The sequence below is a fragment of the Labrus mixtus genome, chromosome 8 (assembly GCF_963584025.1).
Source record: "Labrus mixtus chromosome 8, fLabMix1.1, whole genome shotgun sequence".
In the NCBI taxonomy this organism is placed as follows: domain Eukaryota; kingdom Metazoa; phylum Chordata; class Actinopteri; order Labriformes; family Labridae; genus Labrus; species Labrus mixtus.
In genome coordinates this window covers 8,117,056-8,139,522 of record NC_083619.1, presented here as the reverse complement: position 1 = coordinate 8,139,522, position 22,467 = coordinate 8,117,056, and the positions used below count along the sequence as shown (strand labels likewise).

At 44.8% G+C, this 22,467-nt stretch overlaps 1 protein-coding gene across 1 annotated transcript; it reads right to left on the bottom strand.

Moving 5' to 3' along the window:
• Positions 1–182: 182 nt before the first annotated feature.
• On the bottom strand, positions 183–22,308 carry chd8 (chromodomain helicase DNA binding protein 8). Its single transcript, XM_061044034.1, has 39 exons — positions 22,180–22,308; positions 20,169–21,211; positions 19,294–19,581; positions 17,992–18,105; positions 17,382–17,881; positions 17,110–17,221; positions 16,171–16,374; positions 15,951–16,019; positions 15,814–15,869; positions 15,610–15,727; positions 15,423–15,506; positions 15,202–15,339; positions 14,069–14,190; positions 12,874–13,117; positions 12,605–12,781; positions 12,158–12,301; positions 11,927–12,025; positions 11,653–11,812; positions 10,262–10,472; positions 9,950–10,145; positions 9,621–9,794; positions 9,204–9,494; positions 8,240–8,460; positions 7,951–8,153; positions 7,633–7,789; positions 7,447–7,536; positions 7,226–7,329; positions 6,655–6,778; positions 6,398–6,473; positions 5,893–6,164; positions 5,002–5,234; positions 4,106–4,771; positions 3,914–4,020; positions 3,580–3,801; positions 3,342–3,437; positions 3,121–3,228; positions 2,194–2,295; positions 1,550–1,654; positions 183–1,304 (listed from the first exon to the last, which is right to left on the bottom strand). Exons 2-39 carry the CDS (start codon positions 21,108–21,110, stop codon positions 942–944), a joined length of 7,692 nt encoding a protein of 2,563 aa, XP_060900017.1. The 5' UTR covers positions 21,111–21,211; positions 22,180–22,308; the 3' UTR covers positions 183–941.
• Between the last annotated feature and the right edge of the window lie 159 nt (positions 22,309–22,467).

The following is a 22,467-nucleotide window of genomic DNA, read 5'->3' as shown; positions in this document are numbered from 1 at the left end:
TGCCATAAAACTGTAGTTCATAATTCATTTGAATATTAGCTCCTATGCGGAGTCATCTGCTGTCATTTTGACACAGTTATATAACTCTTGCATGAATGGACTTAACCAGCTTAGTGTCAAAAACAGCAAACCTCCTGAGTGCTTCTGCTGGGTTTGACTCACAATAACACACAGAAACTTGCTCTCACTGTAGATTGCTGTTATTCATTTCACAGATACACTCAGATCATAAAACAAGAATAGTAACTCATTGCCGTCATCTTTGCACCATAGTACACAATGGACCAGCTCTACATTGTACAATACATCCATCCTCCTAGCTTCAGTAACTAATATGCCACTGTCCCCCTCCCTCCCTCTAACCCCCACCCTTCCCATAGAGTGAAAACAATAACAGTACATCCACACACAGGACCCCCCGTTTAGTTCACAGACCCGTCTGGACGTGGAACACATGACCAGACGAGAGCAGGGGATTGTGGGATCTGGATCCAGGCTCTGCATCAAACATGTCCAGTTTCATGTAGCGCTAGAGGACCAGCATTGAGGTTTTAGATAAGAAAAGGGAGTCTGTACAGCAGGGGTCCCGTTTTGGTCATGGCTGGGAATGTGATGGGAAAGAAAAGCTTCAGAGGAAGAGGAGGAGGGATGACAAGTCGTGAAGTAAGAAAGCTCAGCTTGTTGCCATTTTGTCAGAGGTTAGAGAGGAGGATCGAGGAGATGAAATGAACACGATTGCGATGCTGAGAAACAAAACAGATGGGTGCAAAGCTGCTCCTTTCATTGAAAAAAAAATCCTATATAAAATTAATGAATAAAAGTAGCAACAAAAACAGTCATCCATAATTTGATACATAACATGGTAAAAATAAATGAGGAATAACATGATTCATTTTTTGAGACAGGGACTCAGTTTGATGTGTTCAGAGAGCGAGGTTCAGTCAATCCTCTGAGCTTGACGAGGAGTCAGAGTCTTTCTGTGCCAGGATGACATCGTCCAATAGCGCCTCTTGATCTGAGCTGTCATAGTCACCTTGGGAGAGGCTGTCGCCGCCCTCCATTTTAACGTCAAAGTCCGGGCTGGTGAGGAAGTGATGGGAGGTCTCCAGGTCCTCCTCGTCCATCATGTAGGCTCCGTCTGAGACCAGAGTCTCCTCTTCCACTCCGTCCAGGTTGGGGTCCTCGGACGTGGGCTCTGGAGTGTGGTGGTGGTGGTGGTGATGGTGATGCCGGCGTCGGCTCTTCTTGGGGATCTCTGAGTGTTCGGTCAGCAGTCTGTGGAAGAAGGTCTCAGGCAGGAAGCCCTGTGAGAAACAGAGATATCAGTTACATTAGAAAGTCTACACTGTATCATAAAACAGGATGCTTTGAGGAGACTTTCCCTTTCCCTCATGCAGAGATAACTACTGTTACAAGTCTTAACGAGTCAGATACGTTACAGACATGCAAAACATGATACATGTAACAGTGTTTACAAAAAACAGGACAAGAGGGAATCATATTCAATAAAAAGTTACATTTCTAAACAACACAGGTTTCGTGTACGTACAGAGTTTCTAACAGCGTCAGACCACTCGGGTGCTACAGCGTTATCAGCATTCTCCTCCAGATATTCTCTCAGGTCTTGCAACATCGGACAGAAAGCATTTCCAACCTATAAAAGGAGAAACATTTAGATTTGTATTTGTCAACAAGAGAAAACACACAGTTAAGGTTGTCAAATTGTCAACTCTCTGATACTCTTCAAAACCACGTCTTTTGAAATGATACAGTCTCTGTCTTTTAATGATTGATAGCATGAAAAAGTACCAAAGCATAAAAATAACTACGGATCTTCAGTCATATTTTTTAACAAAAATCTGCCGTGAGCTGGAGGGAGAGCAGCAGTCGTCGGTTCAAATTCACAGGTTGGCAAATACTGACGCTTCTTCAGTTCTTAAGTGTTAAATACGTTGGCAACGTTTATTGGTGTAATTTTGACAATGTGTTGGAGTTTGCCTGCAATCTTTGGTAATCAAAAAAGAAATGACCAAATACTGGGAGGCTAGGACTTACATGTTTGTGGCTATGGTGTTGATTTTAACCCTACGTGATTTGACCCCTACGTATCAATGTTTAAAATTCTGGCATCATGACAACCTCACACACAGACAAATTAAATCAGTTGAATGATAGCGGGCCTGTTGGTCTCACCTTCTTTCCTGTCCTCATGTTGATGACTTTGACCTTCTCACTGCCTGTCAGAGCTTTATCTGCCCTCCTTCTCCTCTTCCTCTTGCTCCTGTTCACAAGAAGCTGAAGAAAAAAAAAGACAATTCATGATGCACTGAATCAGAAAATATATAGTTTAGAGATTTTATTTCATAATCAATTTAAGACCTGAGACCTGTACTAGTTCAACATAACCAGGATATAACTTCAACATGGCTGAAGATCACTAGCCCTAACTTAAAGGTCACATATTATTCAAAATACACTACTACCATGTTTAACTCTAATACATGTTCCTAGCCTGTCAAAAAAAAATATATTTATGAGAAAAGTCCATCCTCTGTCTTTTTCCTGCTCCACTTTTCAGAAAATGTGTGCTCAAACAGGCCGTTTGGACAATTTCCCTTTGTGACATCACAAAGGGCAGTAACCCCTCCCCCAGGTGGGTGACACTCCCACAGCTAGGTTTGTTCTACCATCTCACCGTAAACAATTGGGCATGTTGCAAGAAAGCACAAGCCAAGCCCTTCCAGAGAGGGGGCGTGGTCAGATACAGCTCATTTACATATTTAAAGGTACAGACACAGAAACAGTCTGTTCTGAGCAGGGCTGAAACAGAGGGGTTTATAGACGTGATCAAATACAGGATCAGAGTGGATTTAGAACAAGAAACGTCACAGACATGTTTTGGGGAGCTCTGAGACTTATTTAAACTTGTTGAAAAGGAGGATAATATGTGACCTTTAAGCAATACACTCAAGAGAGTTGACAACCAGAGTTGTGTAATTGTTTAGTCCCCTTAGGATCCCTAATCTCACTATGATGGTGCTGATATGAAAGGGGTGTTTGCAGTATAGGACCGAACACTGAAAAGTTAGGTTAAGTTAGGGCTGATATTATTAATTTTACCTCCAGCATGTCTCCCTCCACCTCATAATCTGGGTTCTCCTTTAACCAGGTGGGAGGGTCCCTACGCCGAGGAGTACGCTCCAGTGGATCATTTAGTGGGTCAGAAAACTTAAAAAAATAAAAATAAAAAAAGTTATCAAACTAAGCTCCACGCAGTTTTGTGTTTTTTTAGCATTTCACTGACTCTTCCTGAAATAATGAGGAACTCAAAAATGGAATACCTCTTGGTCTTTGCGCTTCTTGCGTCCGCTGCTCTCTCCTCCTGAGCCGTTGGGCATCATAGCATGCTTAGAGAAGGTCAGCTTCAGCCCTTCCTCCTGAAAGCGTAAAGACAGAGAAGTCTCAAATATTGTCATGACCTAAATATATATCATAGCTGAAGCCTGTTCTATTTTGATTTTAATCACTGAATGACATCCATTTTGACCAACTTTGCACATAAGTCTCAAAGATGATCACCTTGAGAAGCTTCACAGTGAATTCTCCATCATCTCCTTCGGCCCCCGGGCCACCAGGCGTGCCACTGGGTTTACGCATTACCCTTGTGTAGGCCATCTCTTCTAACGTTAGCTCTGATGTTGGGTTGAGCTGGGCCTCGGACACATAGCGTCGCCCCGTGGGCCACTGACCGCTCACCACCAGCACACACAAGCTGTCCAGGCGGTTGATCAACACACGGTCCTAAGAAAAACAAAAATGATGCAACTTTGATTGACAAGAAAGATGTAGAAAAATGTCAACAGAAATTTGACTCAGGTTTACACATACATCGAGTAACCTGTAAATGATTTACCTTAGGCCAATCCACCCTGAGGGGATCTGGAGGAGGAACACCGTCCTGAGATGTGGTCATTGACAGTAAACTGTTCTCTTCGTCCCCGTCACACAGCTTCATGCCTGCTGAAAGAAAAAAGCGGTAAATAACTAAATTGTTGTTTTTATTCTGGTAACATAAAAAACATTTCCTCAGTTTAATAAAACTCGCCTCCTTCTGTCTCCTCCTCACTCTCTCCACTGTCATCGCTGCTGCCCGATCGGTCAGATGAAGATGATCCTGAATCAGAATCAGAGTCAGAATCCGAGCCCCCCTCTCCTTTCCTTCTTCCTCCTGATTTTCCGACCCTTATCTTGCTCCTCTTCAGGCTCCAGCCCTGCCCCGCTGCTTTGCTGTGATGGTGACTCAAAGGTGTACTCTGCAAGTCAGCACTGATCTGACCTCCGAGCAACAGAGCCTCTTCTTCACCTCGCTCCTCCTTCACACCTGGCACGTCCTCCTCAGTCTTCAGCTGGCCGAGGGGTGTGACGGGCAGTGCCTGAGGCAGAGGTGGAGGCGGAGGGGGCAGGGATTGTTGGTGCTGTATAAAGTCATCTCGAGCCTGAACGAAGGTGAACTGCGGGTCTGAGAAGATGGAGATCTCGGTGCGGCTCACACCGTGCAGGGCTGCACCCAGCATCAGCTGACGGTCGTGGTCCGGTATGTTCCACCAAGTGGGCAGCTCAGAGCTGGTCGGAGCAAGAGGAAGACGCTCCTCCAGGGAAGGGTGGGGCAGGACTCTCTCACGGAGGCGACGCAGGAGGCTGATACGGTAAAGAGTACGGGACGCACGCTCCTCTGTGATTGGGGCAACAGCCGTGGGGACCTCTGACGGATCTGAAAAGTGATAGAGAAGAAACATTGTAAACTTTAAACTCTATAGAAGAATACACATTTTATATTTCAATATCTAGAGCATAGAAGCATTGATTTCTAAAATGTCCTGTCCTTTCATTTCAAGAAAAGAGACTAATTCAGAATGTCTGATAACATATACTGCTGGATTGAAAATTGTGATTTTAACCCACAAGTTACCGTCCAACTATTGATTCTAAAGTAGCTCATACCTTCATCCCGGCCTGGGCGCAGGTGGCAAACTCTGCGGCACATGGCAACAAAAGAGCGGAAGTATCTGCTAAGGCTCTCATCAGTTTTTTTGTCCAGACGAGCGAAGGTTCGGAAACGGTTCCAGTCAAACTCGGGGTCAGTGGCCTCTTGAAGACCCAGCTCCTTTTTTATCTTTTCCACACCAAAAGTTGACACCACCCGATAAAAGTCGCACTCCTCCCTTCGTGTCCACCTGGGAGAAACAGACAATAATGATTCATTATATAAGCTTATAGTCATTTATAACTTAAAGGGGCAAGTCTAAATATAGTGGCATGCTACATAACTTTACTCTGACCTCACTAATTCACCACTTACATTTTACTGGCACATAACCAAATCTTAAATTAAAAGTCCACATCTTACATTATCCTGTAGTTAAAGTAGAAGTTTGTGTCCAACATGATAAGACACATCATATCCTCAAGGTTATAAATTCAGTGATTCAATGACATACAGTTGGATGTGATTCACCAAGATCAGCAGAACTATGTCAACAAAGCAGGTGAAAGATGATAGATTGTAGTATAAAGGACTTTACAAGACATACAGCTGTATTGTTTTCAAGTTTGTGTTTTCTGGTGTTTTATGAGGAGGGAGATGCATGTTTGTTTATTATGTAACCACACTGAATGTATGGATCACTTTTGTTTGTTTTTCAATGCATTTTAAAGAGTTATTGTTATAAAACGAGTAAGATTTGAGTGGAAACGTTTATAGACTAGAACAGAAGGAGTGACAGAATGACCTGACAATCCTTTGATTGCTGCACATAGCACACAATAAATAGAAAACTTTAATCATATTTTTGCCAGAGCCACTAGAGAATGAGATATTGTAACAGCATGTACCTCTGCTGGCGCTCCTGCCGTGCGATCTCCTTCAGCTTGCTGGCCTGTTCGCACCGCCTGCGCCTGCGGTCCCCCTTTGCCTCTGCCTCCATCTTCAGCTGCTCCTGTCTGTAGCTGCGCTGGAAAGCTGTGATCAGCCGCCGCAGTCGTGCTGTGAGTGACGAGCTGGAGGGCCAATCGCATGAACCGCTCTGACTGGATACATTTTCTATAACCACTGGTCCCGCCTTGTCTTCCACGGAGATCTCATCGTCCACGTTCATGGAGTCAGGCTGGAGAGGGAGGCCACACAGACACTCATTCAATAATGAACCTTTTATTGTTTCCAAATATTCAACCAAGTCTTTGCAAATCAAACACTACCAACACCATCACTTGAGTGTCATTATCATCATTACCCCCTTTCCTGGTTTAGTTATGTTTCACCAGCTTGATTTTGTAATGTAAGAAACCACCATGAATAAAATGATCAAAACAGAAAGGAAAAAAAAAATTGTGTTCATACCTCCTCGAAAAGATCTTTGGCGTGTCTTGTTGCAGGCTTGAACTCTGGGTCTTCTGAGTATTTATCAAAGTCAGCACTGAACAACAAACAACAAAATTTGTCTTTAATCTGTGAACATTATAATTGACGGTACAGGACACTTTAAGACATTTAACACAAGAGAAAAGGTATGCGAGGTTAAAATGACCAGTTGACTCTGAAGTCTGCTGTAAATGTACAAGAAGTTTGGATTGGCTCTTAAAGCCAGGATCACTCACTCGTCTCCCAGCTCTGCATCACCAGTGTGCTGCTCGGCATCGATGGCCTTGTCGTCAGGCCGACCAGCTCTCTCCAAGAAGCAGAGGCATGGATCAGCACGCATAGTGGTGTACATCTCATAACCTGGTGGAAAAGATGTAATGCACAATTTAATGTGTGGTCAATGACGAGTTACAGCACCAGGGCCACCTGAGCAGCTTTAAACATTTAAATAAACAACAACAACAACAAAGAATAAGAAGATGATTATGAGGAAAATACAGTCATGAAGCAGAAACCGGGAAAACATGGCCTCCCTGGCTTCATGACCAGCTACTGCAAAGGTCACCAGAATGTCACGTTTGGTAGCATGAGCGTTAGGTGACAGCTTAAAGGTCCTTTGAACTGAACGTCATTTAAAAAAAACAGCATGTCGAGCTTTAGAGAAGCGCAAACATGAATCATCATGCATAGTTGGACATTTAAAAAGAAAGCAAAATATGCATTTCAGTCTAAAGATGTGTTCAAGTTGGGTTTTTTTCCCCCCACTCAGACAGGTATTTACTTTGACTTTACAGAAACAAAACCTACCATGTTTGAAGACGCCGGCGAGCAGTGAGCGGTCAGCCTCTCCATCCCACCATCCTGCAGGAAACTCCTGCTGCTCCATCTCAGGCATCCAGATGTCAAGATCCCTGAATAACAAAATAAAAGTAAGTCAGTATGTGTTCAGGTTTATCACAGAGACTTTTAGTAATTACATTGTTGATTGTTTGAATTCAGCTTAATGTATGATGGTCAATCTTAGATACCTGATTTCAGCCCCTTTCAGGACAGATTCTGAATGTTCACCGATAACTTCCTGTTTCAGGTAGTAGAGCATACGCACCCTAAGCAACACCCTGAAGATGGAGAGGAGAGGTTTTAGTGTTTCGACGTGGAGGACTAAACTTTTACTGATACACACAATACAAACACAGCATGCTGAATTCACTGACTTGTTGCACTGGTGTTTGAGGTGCTTGCGGTAGCTGTCGTCCAGGAGCAGCGTGTCAGGGTTGTATTTACGGATCCACTCCACCTTCTGAACATCAAATGTGCTCTGGGCCTTTACCCTCTTACCCTTCCTGCCTCTTGGAACGGGGATAGAGAGACCTAGACAGAGAGAATAATTACACAGTCAAGAAACATTCAAATAACATAATTCAACTTCTAAAATAAACATCGTCCCTCGTCCAAAAAGACAAACGTATCAACCCTCTCAGTTTGAACAAACTTTCAAACATTCAATGCGTGTGTCAGTGTGCAGCTCCTACCAGAGTGGTTGAGTAGTGTTTGGGGTTGACGTCCGTTCTCGGGCGGTGTGATGAGCTCCCAGATGAAACTCTTGATGTTTTCATCTCCTCGGTAGTGGAGCAGACAAAACACCAGGATGACACGACAGATCGTCTCAACGTCACGTTCGCTCAGTCGACGTTTACATCTGGCATGGGACAAGATGTCTCTCCAGCGACCCCAACTAAAGAGGAAATAAAACAGGCATTAGAGTGAGGATACATTGACGATTTGACTTTAAGAAAATAAGTGTTCGCAAAGTCTGTATACCCGTATACAAGCAGGTGTTTCTCCACCCGGAAACAGTCAGTGCGTCCGTAACCGCCTCCACTGTGGCGGTCGGCACGTCGGGAGGCTCGAGACTGTCTGGAGTTTGCGGGTGGATACTCATCATCGCTGTCGAGGTCAGACAGGTCACCACCTTCACCTCGCAGACTTGAGTACTGACGGGTCTGTTTGCGCACTCTGGGAGTGTCGATGACGAGGGTGTTCTGTCGGGGGCAGAAACGACCTTTAGTCAAATATTTATTTTTATTTCATGTTCATTTGTATCGGGACAAGTATGGAGCAATCAACCGTTGCCACAAACTGCAGCCTTTAAAGCCTGAGCTACTCTGCAATGTCCGTCCCTAGATGGGCCTTTAAAATAAATCAAACTCAACAATAGATACAAAAAAAAACAGAACCAAACAAGCTCAACAAGAAACATACAGAGCAGTACAGGAAACAGACTATCATACGACGAAACAAAGTGAAACAGGAACAGCAGCATTACACATGAGCACAAGACTCCTCTTTAAGAACTGTTTCAGTTTAAAACGCCTCCAGTCTGGTTCCATGTTTGAAGCATTCCACATATTGATCCCCTGAACAGAAGAGGCTGGTTTTACACTCTCCATTAGAAGCTCCACGTGTTACATAATACAAATCTAAGAGAACCACGAGGTCACTGAGCACCTGAGGAGCCCGATGATTTAAACATTTATAAATGAGTTTAAGAGAAGCTAATTTAAGAAAATCATCAAAACTTTACATTCAACTTTAAAAAAAACAAACATATTTCCAAGCCTGAAAAAAGCATCACTTCCCCTCTGAGACTGTAAAGAAGAATACAAAGAGATAATACAGAGGCCTCACAAGTCATCTCTGACACATGACTAGCTCCTATATAAACAAAGTTGAGTTGAATACGCGCTGCACGTTTTGGATGATCGTCATAAATTCCTGCGCTTACCTTTCGATTGATGGTGTCCATGTCTATGTCGGCTTTCTTCGCCCACTTCTGCCAGAATTCAGGATCATCGAGGGCGATGTCGTTGCGGTTCTCAGAGGCCACAAAGCTGGCCTTGGAGAACGTAGATCCTTTGCCCTCGCTCTCGATGGTGATGGTGGTGGCTCTCCGCTGAAGGATCTGGTCGATGTCCTCCTCACAGAAGCGGCTGCCTTCGTCATTTTCATCCATAATGGCGGCGTAGGCTCCTTTCCTCAGCAGGTCCTCGATCTCCTTCTTTGAGAACTGCTGGATCTGTTAAAGGTGAAACAACAACAAAACATTAACACAAACAAAACTGGATTTAGTCAACAAAAAAGTAGAAAGTGTAAAATAAAACTGATCAAAATATTCAATGAGCTGCCACTTTGAGATCCTTACCCCGTTGGCGCCTTCCTTGTCTTTGTTGCCACTCATGCTCTGCAGGACGGCGCGGTCCAGGCCAAGCTTTAAACTCGCTTTGTCCAACATCTCCCTCTCGTAGGAGTTCCTCGTGATCAGACGGTAGACCTTGACCGCCTTTGACTGGCCGATACGATGACAACGTGCTTGGGCCTGAGAGAAAAACATTGAAATGAGTTCATTCATATTCAGCTGCTGGCTCAATCCGTTTATTGTAAAGAATTGTAATAAAGAAGTTTATGTTAAGATGCCTGCTATTGTAATGTCTGTTGTGATTTCAACGGGACGTCAAAACAACAGTCTGGTACCTGCAGGTCGTTTTGAGGGTTCCAGTCAGAGTCAAATATCACACAGGTGTCGGCAGCAGTGAGGTTAATACCCAGGCCACCAGCACGGGTACACAGCAGGAAGACGAAGCGGTCTGAGTCGGGTTTGCTGAAGCGATCGATGGCAGCCTGTCGTAAGTTCCCACGCACTCTGCCATCAATACGCTCATAAAGGTATCTGTGAAAACCAGTCAAATACCATTAGAACATCATGACTCACCTAATTCTCTGTACTAACACTGTTTTTGTTTTTTTAAATCATGAGTTGTGATAGGAGCTCTCTGGCCCTCTCACCTCTTGTTAATGAGGTAGTCCTCCAAAATGTCTAAGCAGCGCACCATCTGGGAGAAGATGAGCACTTTGTGACCGCCAGCTTTGAGGCGAGGCAGCAGTTTGTCCAGCAGCACCAGTTTGCCGGCCGACCGAATGAGAGCCTGCAAATGGAAGTCAGCAGCCATCGGGTCGTACACCTCCCGCAACTCCGCCACAATCTTCTCCTCCGCGCCTGGAAAAGACAGAGAACAAAATTCAATGGCGCTATGAGGATGATGCTAGCTTTCTCAGGGGGAGCTGTGTCGTAATGATGCAGATTTGCTGATCAAACTTGTTACCAATACTTAGGCAAATATTTCACAGTCTACTTCAATGCATCACTGAAGGAACAGCTACAGATATCAAGTTGTGTGTGTGCTCTAAATCCTTCAAAACTAGCTTCATCAACAAGGGGTCATGACAAATGAAGATAATAGAATTGAGCAAAGAGGCATTAAGCGGACTCCAGCCCCTTCTTAAGCTGCAAACGATAACGAGCAGGTTTCAAGCCTCAACAAGTTGAAAACGTCCCTTTAAGACGCTTTAATTCTGTTTAAAAAACAGAGGAAGACCAGTCCCACACTAGTCCTGTCATCACAAAGCCTGCAGCATTTCACTATTTGCTCACTCATTGATCCACCATTTGTCCACACTCCCACAGATTTGAATGAAACTCATTGTGTATCAAGTTAACCATCAACTATCTAGATATGGTAAATTGACTTGAGCTTGTATAGCACTTTTCTAGTCTTCTGACTACTCAAAGCGCTTTTACACGGTGTGTCACACCTACACATTCACACACTGATGGTAGAGGCTGCTATGTAGTGAAACCATCAGAAATAACTAATCCCATCCAAACACATTCATACGCCGCCAACGAAGCAGCAGGAGCAATTCAGGGTGTCTTGCCCAAGGACACATCGGACATGTGGCTGCAGGAGCTGGGGATCGAACCCTAGACCTTCCGGTTAAGAGACGACCAACTCTACCAACTGAGCCCTAGCCACCCTAGATACATCATTTACCTTTTATTGATTCTAAAAATCATGACACTCAAAATGAATCATTGATCAGTTTTTTTTCAACCAGCGACTGGCAGTCATACTACTGTTGAACACGGTATGCAGTGTTACAATAGTAGAAACAATGTGGATGTCATGACATTTCAATTGACCCTGAATAACTGCAAAAAAAAGTCTGATACCGTCTCACCAAAAGGAAACACCTCGCAACTTCAGCGTTTCACAAAAAGATCAAAAGGAGTCTGACACGTTTCAGGAGCGAACAAGCCGCCCAGTGCAAAGTGTTCAACCTGCTTTCTCCTCCAACATCAGCAAAGAAGAAACACTTAAAGTTATTCTTGTTATTACCATTGATGAGGTAGGGGTGGTTGCAGCACTTGCGCAGCTCCATCATAGTGTTGAGCAGGTTGGGCACGTTGTGGTTACTGTTTGCCCCTAAACTGAGGAAGCTGAAGTTCCTCTCCAGGATGGCCCGGTAGTATTTCTTCTGGACATCCGTCAACTCAACCTGAGAGCCATCACAGCGAAAAAACATGATCTCAAAATGTTGTCTCATGCGTGGCATTCAGATCCCCTTACACAACTCACAGGTTCAATACCAGGTGTTTCTTTTTACACTCACCTCAATGATGGTCTCCTGTTTGGGTGCCAAATTCTTCTCGACATCCTCTTTGAGCCTTCGTAGCATCATGGGTTTCAAGATGGCCTGCAGCTTCTGAACCTGTAAACCCACAAAAAACATTTTCACAACTCAATACAAATGGCTTTACAATGACTCTAAAATGTGCAGATATGTAAGATACAGTTCATTGATACTGTATGTGTGTGTCAATGTCAATGTGATAGTGCCAACCTGCTCCTCTGTTTTGAGGTCTCCAAAGTCTCGGAGGAATTCAGTCTCAGAGGGGAACTGAGCAGGCTCCAGGAAATGAAGCAGACTAAAGAGTTCCTCCACAGTGTTCTGGAGAGGAGTGCCAGTCAACAGCACCTTGTGCTCCTGAGAGACCACGAAACACAAATACAATGTGAGGAGACGAGAGCAGAGAGAGGGGAGGCAGTACAGAAGACATTAAACCAGGTTTTAACAGACAGGGAGGAAGAACCAGGAAAGGAGAAGGGAGAGGATAAGGAACATACCAATACCAGGAAAGGTTCAAACACAGTTCTAGTTCTGTCTCTAGCTCATGAATACAATTAGAAAAACTCAAATTCTACTCTTAAGCAAAGAAACTATAAGAGTCTTTGACCAGCAGACTGGACTGGTTTTGTTCAGATATTCAGGTTCAGCTGTTCCACTCACCAGATCCAGCATCTTCAAACTGTCCAACAGCTTGCAGTTTCGATTCTTGAGCCGGTGAGCTTCATCAATGATCACACAGCGCCAGGAGATCTCCCTCAGCTCTGGGCAGTCAGATAAGATCATCTCAAAGGTTGTGATGAGGGCGTCAAATTTGTACGCGCCTGGGATCAAGTGCTCCTGTGGATACATCGGCAGATTTCATTAGATACGTTTACATTAGACAAAAATCAGGTTAGTTAATCAGAAGTATCCAGTATCAATTACTCCACCTTATCGTCCTTAGAGTACATCTCATACTGCTGGATCATCTGTCGGCTGGCCAGGCTGCCATGGTAGACGATGGCGTTCATGTCGGTCCACGTGGTGAACTCCCTCTCCCAGTTGGTGATGGTGGAGAGCGGAGCAATGACCAGGAAGGGGCCCTGGATTCCAGCGGAGTAGATCTCTGACAGCAGCGTGATCGACTGAATGGTCTTCCCCAGACCCATCTCATCTGCCAGGATACAGTTCTGCCTAAGAGACCAGAAACAAGAGAAGAATCTGAACTCTGTACTCAAGGGTATCATGGGTAGTGTTGTCTTTTCCGTCTGTAGTCCAAGTTGTATTGACTCATTAGTAACGTACCGGCTCCCATCGATGATAACGTGATGATGATTTATCCGTCTCTAAAAACAAATATCTCAAACATCTTGACTTAAAGGAAGAATGCGCAACTTTTAGATGTCGCCATTGAGCACTAGCATGAAACCAAAGCAAACTGCTTTTTAGCTACACCTCCGGCATAGTGAAGCCTCCGCTCTCCCCCACACCACCAACCCCCCTCTCCTCGCATTCACACAATGGAGATATAAATTTGAATGCATCATAATTAAACACCATTAAGCACAAGCAGCGGACAAAATCGTGCTTTGCTCGAGCTGCAACCACCTTTGTCCTGCATTGTTGTGTTAGCAGGCTAATGTTAGCATGCTTTACTTAGCCCGTAGCTTCACATTGCATATAAATTGACACAGAATGCCTGTAATCTAAAAACACTTTCTTGACATTTAAAAAGGCAGGGAGTATGTTGATATTCTTCTTTTCTCTAGTCCTTGACTTAAACAGCTTTATACACAATGGCAAACTTTTTTTATTCAGACTCATACAGCCAGAATGAAGTCCGTGTGTAACTATCATTTACTGTTGAACTAAGAATCAACAGATGAATGGGTGCTACCTCGTTGGATGTGATGGACAAAGAAATGACAGCGGTTATGCTGAAGTTGTAAACGCTGACTGGAAAAGGATGTCTTTGCTGGAAGTCGTTAAACACTGACTGCTTATATCTGCTGCCCATATCTGATAGCCGATGGCTGCCGATGGGTTCCGAGATTGGCTGCACATCAATCCTGATTCAAAACTTTAATGACCTGCCATTACAAGTATAAGTACGGGGTGTAGTATGTGCCTGTGCGTGATAATTACCTGTTGTACCAGTTGAAGAGCAGCCAGTTGACTCCTTCCAGTTGATACTCTCGGAGCGTGTTTCCATTCTTGTACTCTCTGGTCTCCTCCAACTTCTTCCACGAAGCAGCAGGCGGCCGTGCCTGAGGAGAAAGAGGAGGAAATGGATGAAATGAAGAGGCGCCATGGCAACACAAGAAACACACCTACACTGTTTTTTCATGGGTTACTGAATAACAAGGATATTTTTTACATTTATTTTTACGGGAATGATTTACAATATGTAGAGTGTGTGTGAATACAGGGAAACACATGAATGTTTTGATAAGTATAGATGGGAACAAACTGCCCCCCTGTGAGGGATAACTGGGGATGCTCCTTGCAGCTTATTTCCTTCTAGATTACACAGAAATATAAATTCAGACTAGTCGACGAGCCTAAAGATGAGAAAATACTATAAATCATGTGCTGTCATTGTCATGATGAGCTTTGTTATTTTTTGACTGAACAGCATCACAGCGTCTGCTGGTTGACAATGTCAGAATGGTTTGCGGCGTGTGGCTGACGTTAGCAGTGTTACCAAGCATCGCCCAGTGGTTTTATGCCAATTCAGCCTGACGCAGCCTACATACTACTTCATCTAAAGAGAGAGAGAGCAGGCCTGTCAACGGGAGCCACAGCCCTGGCTAGTGGCAGGTGGCTGCATTACAGCTCAGAGGTAACATTTAACCGGCATGAGGGCCTACATTCATTCAAATAATTATTATTAATTTAACCGACCAGTAATTCTGGTAACCAAAGCGAGCTCGATCGACAATTATCATTGAGCAGATTAATCACGCCCCTCTCTAGGGATGACACAGCTAGATTTAAACAGGGGACTTTGCCGTTACACAGCGTGTCCCCCTGGAAATACGTATATACTGTTTTTGTTTTGGACATACAGCTTGTGTTTTAAAAGTAACACATACAGGTAATTATTAAGATATTTTCTGTCCTGTTTCAGTACCTCTTCTCCTCATTGCTGCATCATATTTCCCTCTTCACACAAACATAAAATGTTTTCACCCACGTCTTCTCAGACTATGCATAAAAATGAAATATTACATATGATCTGAAAACGGCTCATGACTATCTTCAACGTGACTGCTCACCGTTCTCTTCAGGCGAGGTTGTCGATTTGCGATTTTGCCAAACTCTTCCACCTTGCCCTCATCCACGTCCTCCTTCAGTTCCCAGGTGGCGTCCTCGTAAGGCAGAGAGCACCATTTCACCAAGTAGTAGACAACAGGCTGCAGAAAGAAGAGTGAACGTCAGTATCAAAAGGAAGAGAGTGTTTTATTACAAAGCTGTTATGAAGTGTCCCGTCTCTCACCTCGCCGTTGTCCTTGTCCACGCTGTGAGAAACGTCCAGGATCCGGTCCACCTCTACATAGTCGGGGTTAAAAGGCTCCTCCTCCTGTAGAGAAGCACAGGGTCAGAGAGAGTAGAGCAATATGTCCAAAGCTTTATGTGAAGCAGCTGATCCACATCCTTAAAGGAGATAGATGCTTTAGCCTCACCTCCTGGAAGAGGTGCCTCATCTGTGCATGTTTGGTCCTGAACCTCTTCAGCTTCTGATGGATTCTCTTATCTTTCTCCAGCTGCTCCAAACTGGCCCACTCACAGTGCAAGTATGAACTGAGAACAGAGAGGCCACTTTTACTCATTCGGATTTCTCCAGTGAACAGAAATAGACGGGTAGAAAGGAGAACGTTGAAACTCACTAGTTCTTGTACTTGACAAAGAATTCCTCCACAGTTGTGTACTGGCCCTGCGTCACCTTGAAGAGAAGAAGAGGTATTTATGAGTCTTACTAAAAATTTGAGTTCATTCATGATTTTAAATAAAGGAATAGACATACCTCCTTCTTGGTTAACCTCAATGAGAGAACTTTGTCTACAATGGCAGCATCTTCCTCACTCGGGTTTTCCTGAAAAGCATAAAAATAAAACACTCAACACCTAAATACAATAAATCCTCTTAATATTCCAATCCAACATTATGCACACATCACCAAACCCACTGTTTCCCAACAGCATCTAACTCTTTAAGAGAATGTGTTCAACCTTTTGGACACTCACCACAAAGAACTGCATGCTGGGCTGCCCGTCGGCATCCAGCTCCAGTTCTTGTTTAAGCTGCGCTGCTGTACTGCCACTGATGGAGGCCACGGCTGCCGCGGTCGTAGTGACGTCTACGTCTTCCTGCTCGTCCTCGTCGTCCGTAATCTTGATGTCCAGGTCTTCTGTGTACTTCTTCCTTTTGACCACGCGATTGGAGCGCCTCTTCTGGGCCGAAGAGAGGGGTAATGAGGCGAGAGGGCCGAGCAGAACGTTCAAACAGACAGAGAAAGAAATTAGGTTTCTAAAATATTTGCATTTTGTATTCTAACATAGAGCCACTCAAACACTCTGTACAGTCCGAGCACAACTGGATGTGGGTTTGTCTGAGGTCAGCACACTTTGATCTGCACTTTAACATCAGAAAGTGTTGTACATGCACACTATCAACAATTATTTTAACACTATGCATTTGCCAAAATGATTAATGTGAATATGCAAACTGTCTCACAGCTGGGCAACAAAGCTGGACAATGACTCTAATGCTAAACAAACAGCTGAGAGTGGTCTGCAGGGTAAGAATATTACCGTTCACACAACCTTCTTACATTTTCATTTTAAAGACATTTTGGGCCATTTTTGTCTTCATAAGATAAGACAGCTGAAGAGAGACAGGAAATGTTGGAAGAAGAGAGCAGACGATGACATGCAGCAAAGGGCCGAGGTCGGATTCAAACCCACGGCCGCTGCGACAAGGGCCACAGCCCCTTCGCATGGGGGCGCATAACACAACCGCTAGGCCCCATCTGGCACCCACAACCTTCTTCATTTATTATCTTTGTTGAACCAAAAATGTTTTTGACTATGAAAAGTCAGAGTACATGTGGGGCTTAAGTGCTGCAATGCAAACTCATGGCTCATGTGCTGAACTTATTTTCCTGACCACGTTTGTGTCCGTACCGTAATCAGATCTTCCTCCAGCGCAGCGGGTGAGGCAGGGCTCATCTCCCCGTCCGAGTGATCGGAGGACGCATTTCTTTTTCTCTTTTTTGCTCCCACTAGAGTTATAGTGCTGCGGGAAGGTGAGGGCAGAGAGATAAGGCACAAATCATGAAGAAGCAGCAAACAGGTCTGTGATTAATTCATATTATCTCTGTGCATTCATCATACCAATAATACAGAAATACATTTAAATGATTCCTCTTCATCTTTTTTTTTTTTTAATCACTTACTTGGTCTTAACTTTGCTCTTGCTTTTGTTCCCTGCTACAGGTGTCACTGTTCCTCCAGCCACTCCTGGTGTTCCTCCTGGTGTCTTTGCTTTGCCCTTTTTGTCGGCTCCTCCTGGGGTTTTGGGCGTTGTTGCTCCAGCCACTGGACTCTTCTTCTTGCTTCCTCCTCCGCTGCTCTTTTTCTTAGCAGAAGACACCACAGTCACAGTGCCCCCTGCCTCTGTCGAGGTCTGTGAGGATGGAAGCTCGTCCTGGTTCAGGACTCGTGGAAGGTTCTTTTCACCGCGTGCTTTGGCTCTGGCTATAGCTTCAGCTACGATACGGTTTGCTTTCTCCTGCTTGCACAGGATCTCCACCCGACGGACAGAAGCGGGCTCCCCGGGGGCTTTGGTGATTCGAATTGCCTGCGATTGAGTGGTGGTTGTAGCGGAGGGGCCTGCAGACGAGTTGATGACCTTCACCACAGAGACGGTACCGCCGGCTGAGGTTGCTGAACTCGTCTGAGAGGAGGAGGAGGATGTGTCAGTTGGGAAGAAAACTTTTTAACTAAGTCCATATCGCCCTTTTGCATTTTAAAATATACTTTTTATTTTCACATCTGGAGGATTACCTGTGGCTGCAGGAGCATTTTGAGTGGCACTGCGACTCTCTGTCCTCCTTGGCCCTGCGAGATCTGCAACACCTGTGGGCTGCCGGTGTTTCCAGCTCCTGACACCAGCTGGTACTGGGAGAGTTAGAGAAAAGACACGTCAAGCCATGTTCTCCTTTAAAAAGACAAAAAAATCTTACGAGCCCATTTCAGCATCTTATCAAGAGTCAGATAATCTGTAGGTCTGTAGATCTCTGTAGGCTAGGGCTAGGAATATTTGTGTGTCTGACGATTCGATTGAGATTCTATTTTCGATTCAAAACGATTCTGGATTCATGATTCAAAGTAAATTTTTGAATCAGTACATACTTCAGGATCTACTCCAGTCATCTGTGAGACTGGCTGAATTTCTTGCTGCTCCATTTGGCATTCTACTGAGTTAAAGAGCTAGCCTTAGCAGGGAGTGACTGATTAGCCAAACAGAAAATTGATTTTTTTGAAGTTATGAATCTATTTAAAATCTCAGAAGATAAGACTCTCGGTCTTCACATAAATCAATTTTTTCTCCCCACCTGTACTGTAGGTACAACAAATATATTCTATATGTTACAGTTTACAAATGACACATTTGAAAGAGTGAGGTTAACCATTTCTATATCCTTCCAAACGGTGCAAAGCTGGGCTAAATACATCCTGGACCAATTTCTGCTCTGAATCCACAGAGATGATACTGAGGTTCACTCTTGGTAATAAGTTAAACAAAGAACAATAAATCCATGACAATACCGAACAGATACACAGCGCCTTACCTCGAAGATGCATCCGTTAAATGATGTGATCATTTATCAAACTATATTTGGAGGATATAAAAATATAAAAGAGCCAACAATCACACTGACTCTTGTGTTAGAGATAAAGAACTCTACCGCTGATTTTAAACACAAAATCATTCAGCAGCTGAGCTTCACCTACTGAGGTTCACCTGGGGGCATTCTCAGAGCAGTAATATTTCATTACTGGTCAAATGTTATGATGCATCATTAGAACTTATTGACTACGGAAGATAGGTGGAGAAGTGGACTGAAAGCAGACAAATGTCGATATTGAAACGCTTGTTGTTATCCATCGATATCAGCCAAGTTTAAGATTTACAACATCCCCTTTTAACTGCATCAACTTTCAACCTTCAGAGATTTTTTTAAAAGAACATGACATTATTCACCGAAGAGAAGATCAAAGCTCTGAGTAATTTGTAACAAGCAGAAGAGGAAAAAAAACACACTGCAGGAAAACCCCTTATCTGATTAAAGAGATGTTCCTTACCTTAACTCCTCCTTGTTGGTTGGGCTGCTGCTGCACCTGCAGCTGGATTGTGAGGACTTTGGGCTGCCCTCCAGCCTGGCCTGCAGCTCGAGCCTGGGTCAGGGCAGCAAGCTGGCTTCCCTGAAGCACCAGTTTGCCACCAGGTAGCTGACCCAGCACCAGTCTAGTTTGGCCCTGCTGTTGGCCTGCCTGAACCTGATGCACTTGAGTGACCTGGTGCTGACCCGCTGAACCAGCAGTCTGGGAAGGCTGCTGGAGAACCAAAGTGATCCGCTTTGCTTCACCACCCTAGAATCAGATACACAGAACGATACTTATTATGTATCCCCCCCCAAAAAAAACTGCCTTAATGAGCAAATACTAAGGACGCACTCACTCTAGGTCCAGTTTACCCGTATCGTGCTTAAACACGATTGTCCACCCCTCCCTATTACCCCGCTGGCCTTCACTCACACTGCTCCATGCCTGAGCACGGTTACCTCTTTAACATATCATAAAACACATACATGGCTTTACATAATTAGGAAGCGTGCTTAGTTTACAAGACAGGCGGACTCAAAAAAAATAAAAAAATTAAAGGGGACGCTTGGTTAAGTCCGCGTCCGCACGGAAAACAACACAGAGAACATGACAGCTAATTCTGAGTCATCTTAGTCAGATACAGCCATAACACTCTGGGACTTCTCCATAATGGAAGGAATGGTTGAGCACGCATTAGAGCACTCATACTAGTCAAACAAACTGGACTATTGGGATGAAGTGGCTTAGGCACAGAATGGATTTCCTAGTGTGAGTGCGCCTTAAAACCATCCAGAGTCACCTATTGAGGTGCAGCTGTCAGGGTTACAACTTGCTCATGCAATATTGGTGATTACCTGTGTTTGGGCCGTCATCGCTGGCTGGAGCTGCACCTGGCCCTGAGTCTGGACCTGGATCTGAGTTGTCTGGGGCTGAACCTGGACTTGAGTCTGGCCTTGTGCAATCTGTGCCTGGGCTGGGATCTGCACCTGAACCTGCTGGCCTTGACTCTGCTGAGGCATGGAGGTCAGCAGCATCTGTTTCACCGGTCCGTTGGGAGACTGTATCAGCCTCTGCACCCCGGCAGCAGACATCTTGACTTGAGCTTGTCCTTGGCTTGCCTGATTCAAGACGGCCCCCCCTTGCAGAATGGACATGCCAGGTTTAAGAGGTGTACCAGACAACACACGGATGACCTTACCACCAGTTTGGCCTGCAGCTCCCGAAACAGTCTGCAGGACCTGGGCCTGACCTTGGGGACCTTTGAGAATGACGATTTTCCCCCCAGCCTGCTGTGTGATGGCGGCTAGCTGCTGAGGAGTGAGCTGATGGGTTATCTGTGTGAGGTGCGGCGTGGTGGCAGTGGTGGTGGTGACCGAGGGGCTAGAAACAGTCAGTGAGCTTAGGAGGACAGTGCTACTTGGGACCACACTCGGGTTGCTGACAATAGGTATGGTGGTCTGGGCCTGGATCTGAGGCACAGTATCAACAGGGATGGTGGCTACAGTGGGAGCTGCTGCTATGGAAACAGTCTGAGCAGTCACCACTGGTACTGGCTGCTGTGTGGGGGCGTGGACAGGGACAAGGACAGGGGCAGGGATAACAGGAGCTACTGCAGGAGCATTAGGGCCCGTGTTGACTGTGAGCTCGGGTTCAGCCGGTGGGTCTACGTGGCCCAATGCCAGCTTAAGAGCCTCCTCCACAGGGTCCGAGGAGCCCTGCGTGAAGGAGTCGTCCGGTAGGGCGTCCAGGTTAAACAGGGGGGTGTCCTCAAAGAGGTCCATGATTGGATCTGCCATCTTGCCCACTCCACACAGGGAGACAGGCGCAGTCTTAGAGGAACTCTGAGATGGAAACTAAACAGTTGCAGTCCAGTTCGTCTCAACTTTTAAATGAAAAGCTGGCAACAGAGGGGGGAAAAAGAAGGATAATACGTCAGTGAAGCACATTCAGACTATTTACACAACTGCTGTACTGCTTTTGATAGAGTTCAGATTAAAACCTGTACAACAACTACAATGTAATGTGACTCAATGTGCCTTTAATGTATAATAAAAACATTTAAATAACAGAGCACAGACAATCCAAAAACTTGTCATAAGTGGTAAAAAAGAAAAACTTGTTTCTGTCTCTGCTCCACATTTCTACCCAAATAAAACACAACATAATATTAAATTCTGCAGAGTTGTGTCTAGATTCATCAACTCATTTGATTAGTTGAGTTAAGTAAATAAGTTTAAATGACATACAACCTCAAGTAAACTAATTAATGTTCCTGAATTATTAAAGAAGAGAATAATATCAAACTCTTGGCAACCCGTGATCAGAAAAGGGTTTCTATACGACACAAGAAGGCTATGGAGATGATTTAATGTGAAATAAGGGAGTTTTCATTGAAGTATAAGAAGTTAGACTACCCAGGAGAGACCCTGTGAGGTGGGACGTGCAGGGTACTGATGCTGGAGGGACAGGATGCTTCTCTCTCTGCTCGTTTGTTGCAGTCTTTGCTCTCTAAACCCGTCAGCTAGCATTAGCTCGACCCGCCACAAAGATGTGTCTGTTACTAAAGCCTGTGTGCGATTCAGGCTAAACAACACGGTAAATTGTATGTTTGTTATCGTTACATTTCTTCTCTGTGATTTACTACCAACCATTCAGTCCACTGGACTCCTTCAATCTCATCAACAAACCGGACCAAACCAAAGCAACGTGCCACAATAACCATCGCCCGTCAACGTTCAGACACAGCTTAGGCCGCAATACTGTTTCGCCTGGTCTGCGCCTGTTTTTCAGCAAAAATACCTGAAAATAACCATCATATTCACTGCCCTAACTCTCACAGTAATAATTTGGGGGTGCTAAATTTACCTTTGCATCGACACACATGGCTTTCTCCGTCTCACAACACTGTACGATTACAGGAAACGGCCAGGGAAGAGCAGGAACTAACATTCTTGCCAGAGAGAGCGTAGAAAGCGTGCCCCTCGGAGGCTCTCGGACGCTGATTGGTCCGTTTCCCCCAGGCCGGCAGCATGCGGCCCTTTTATTGGCTGCTTGAGCTGTCGTTCTTGTGAGCGGTCGCTGCTGGGCGGGATGCGAGCCGTAGTTAGGTTGAGAAAACAATAAATGCGGCCTAGCTGGGATCATTTGACTGAA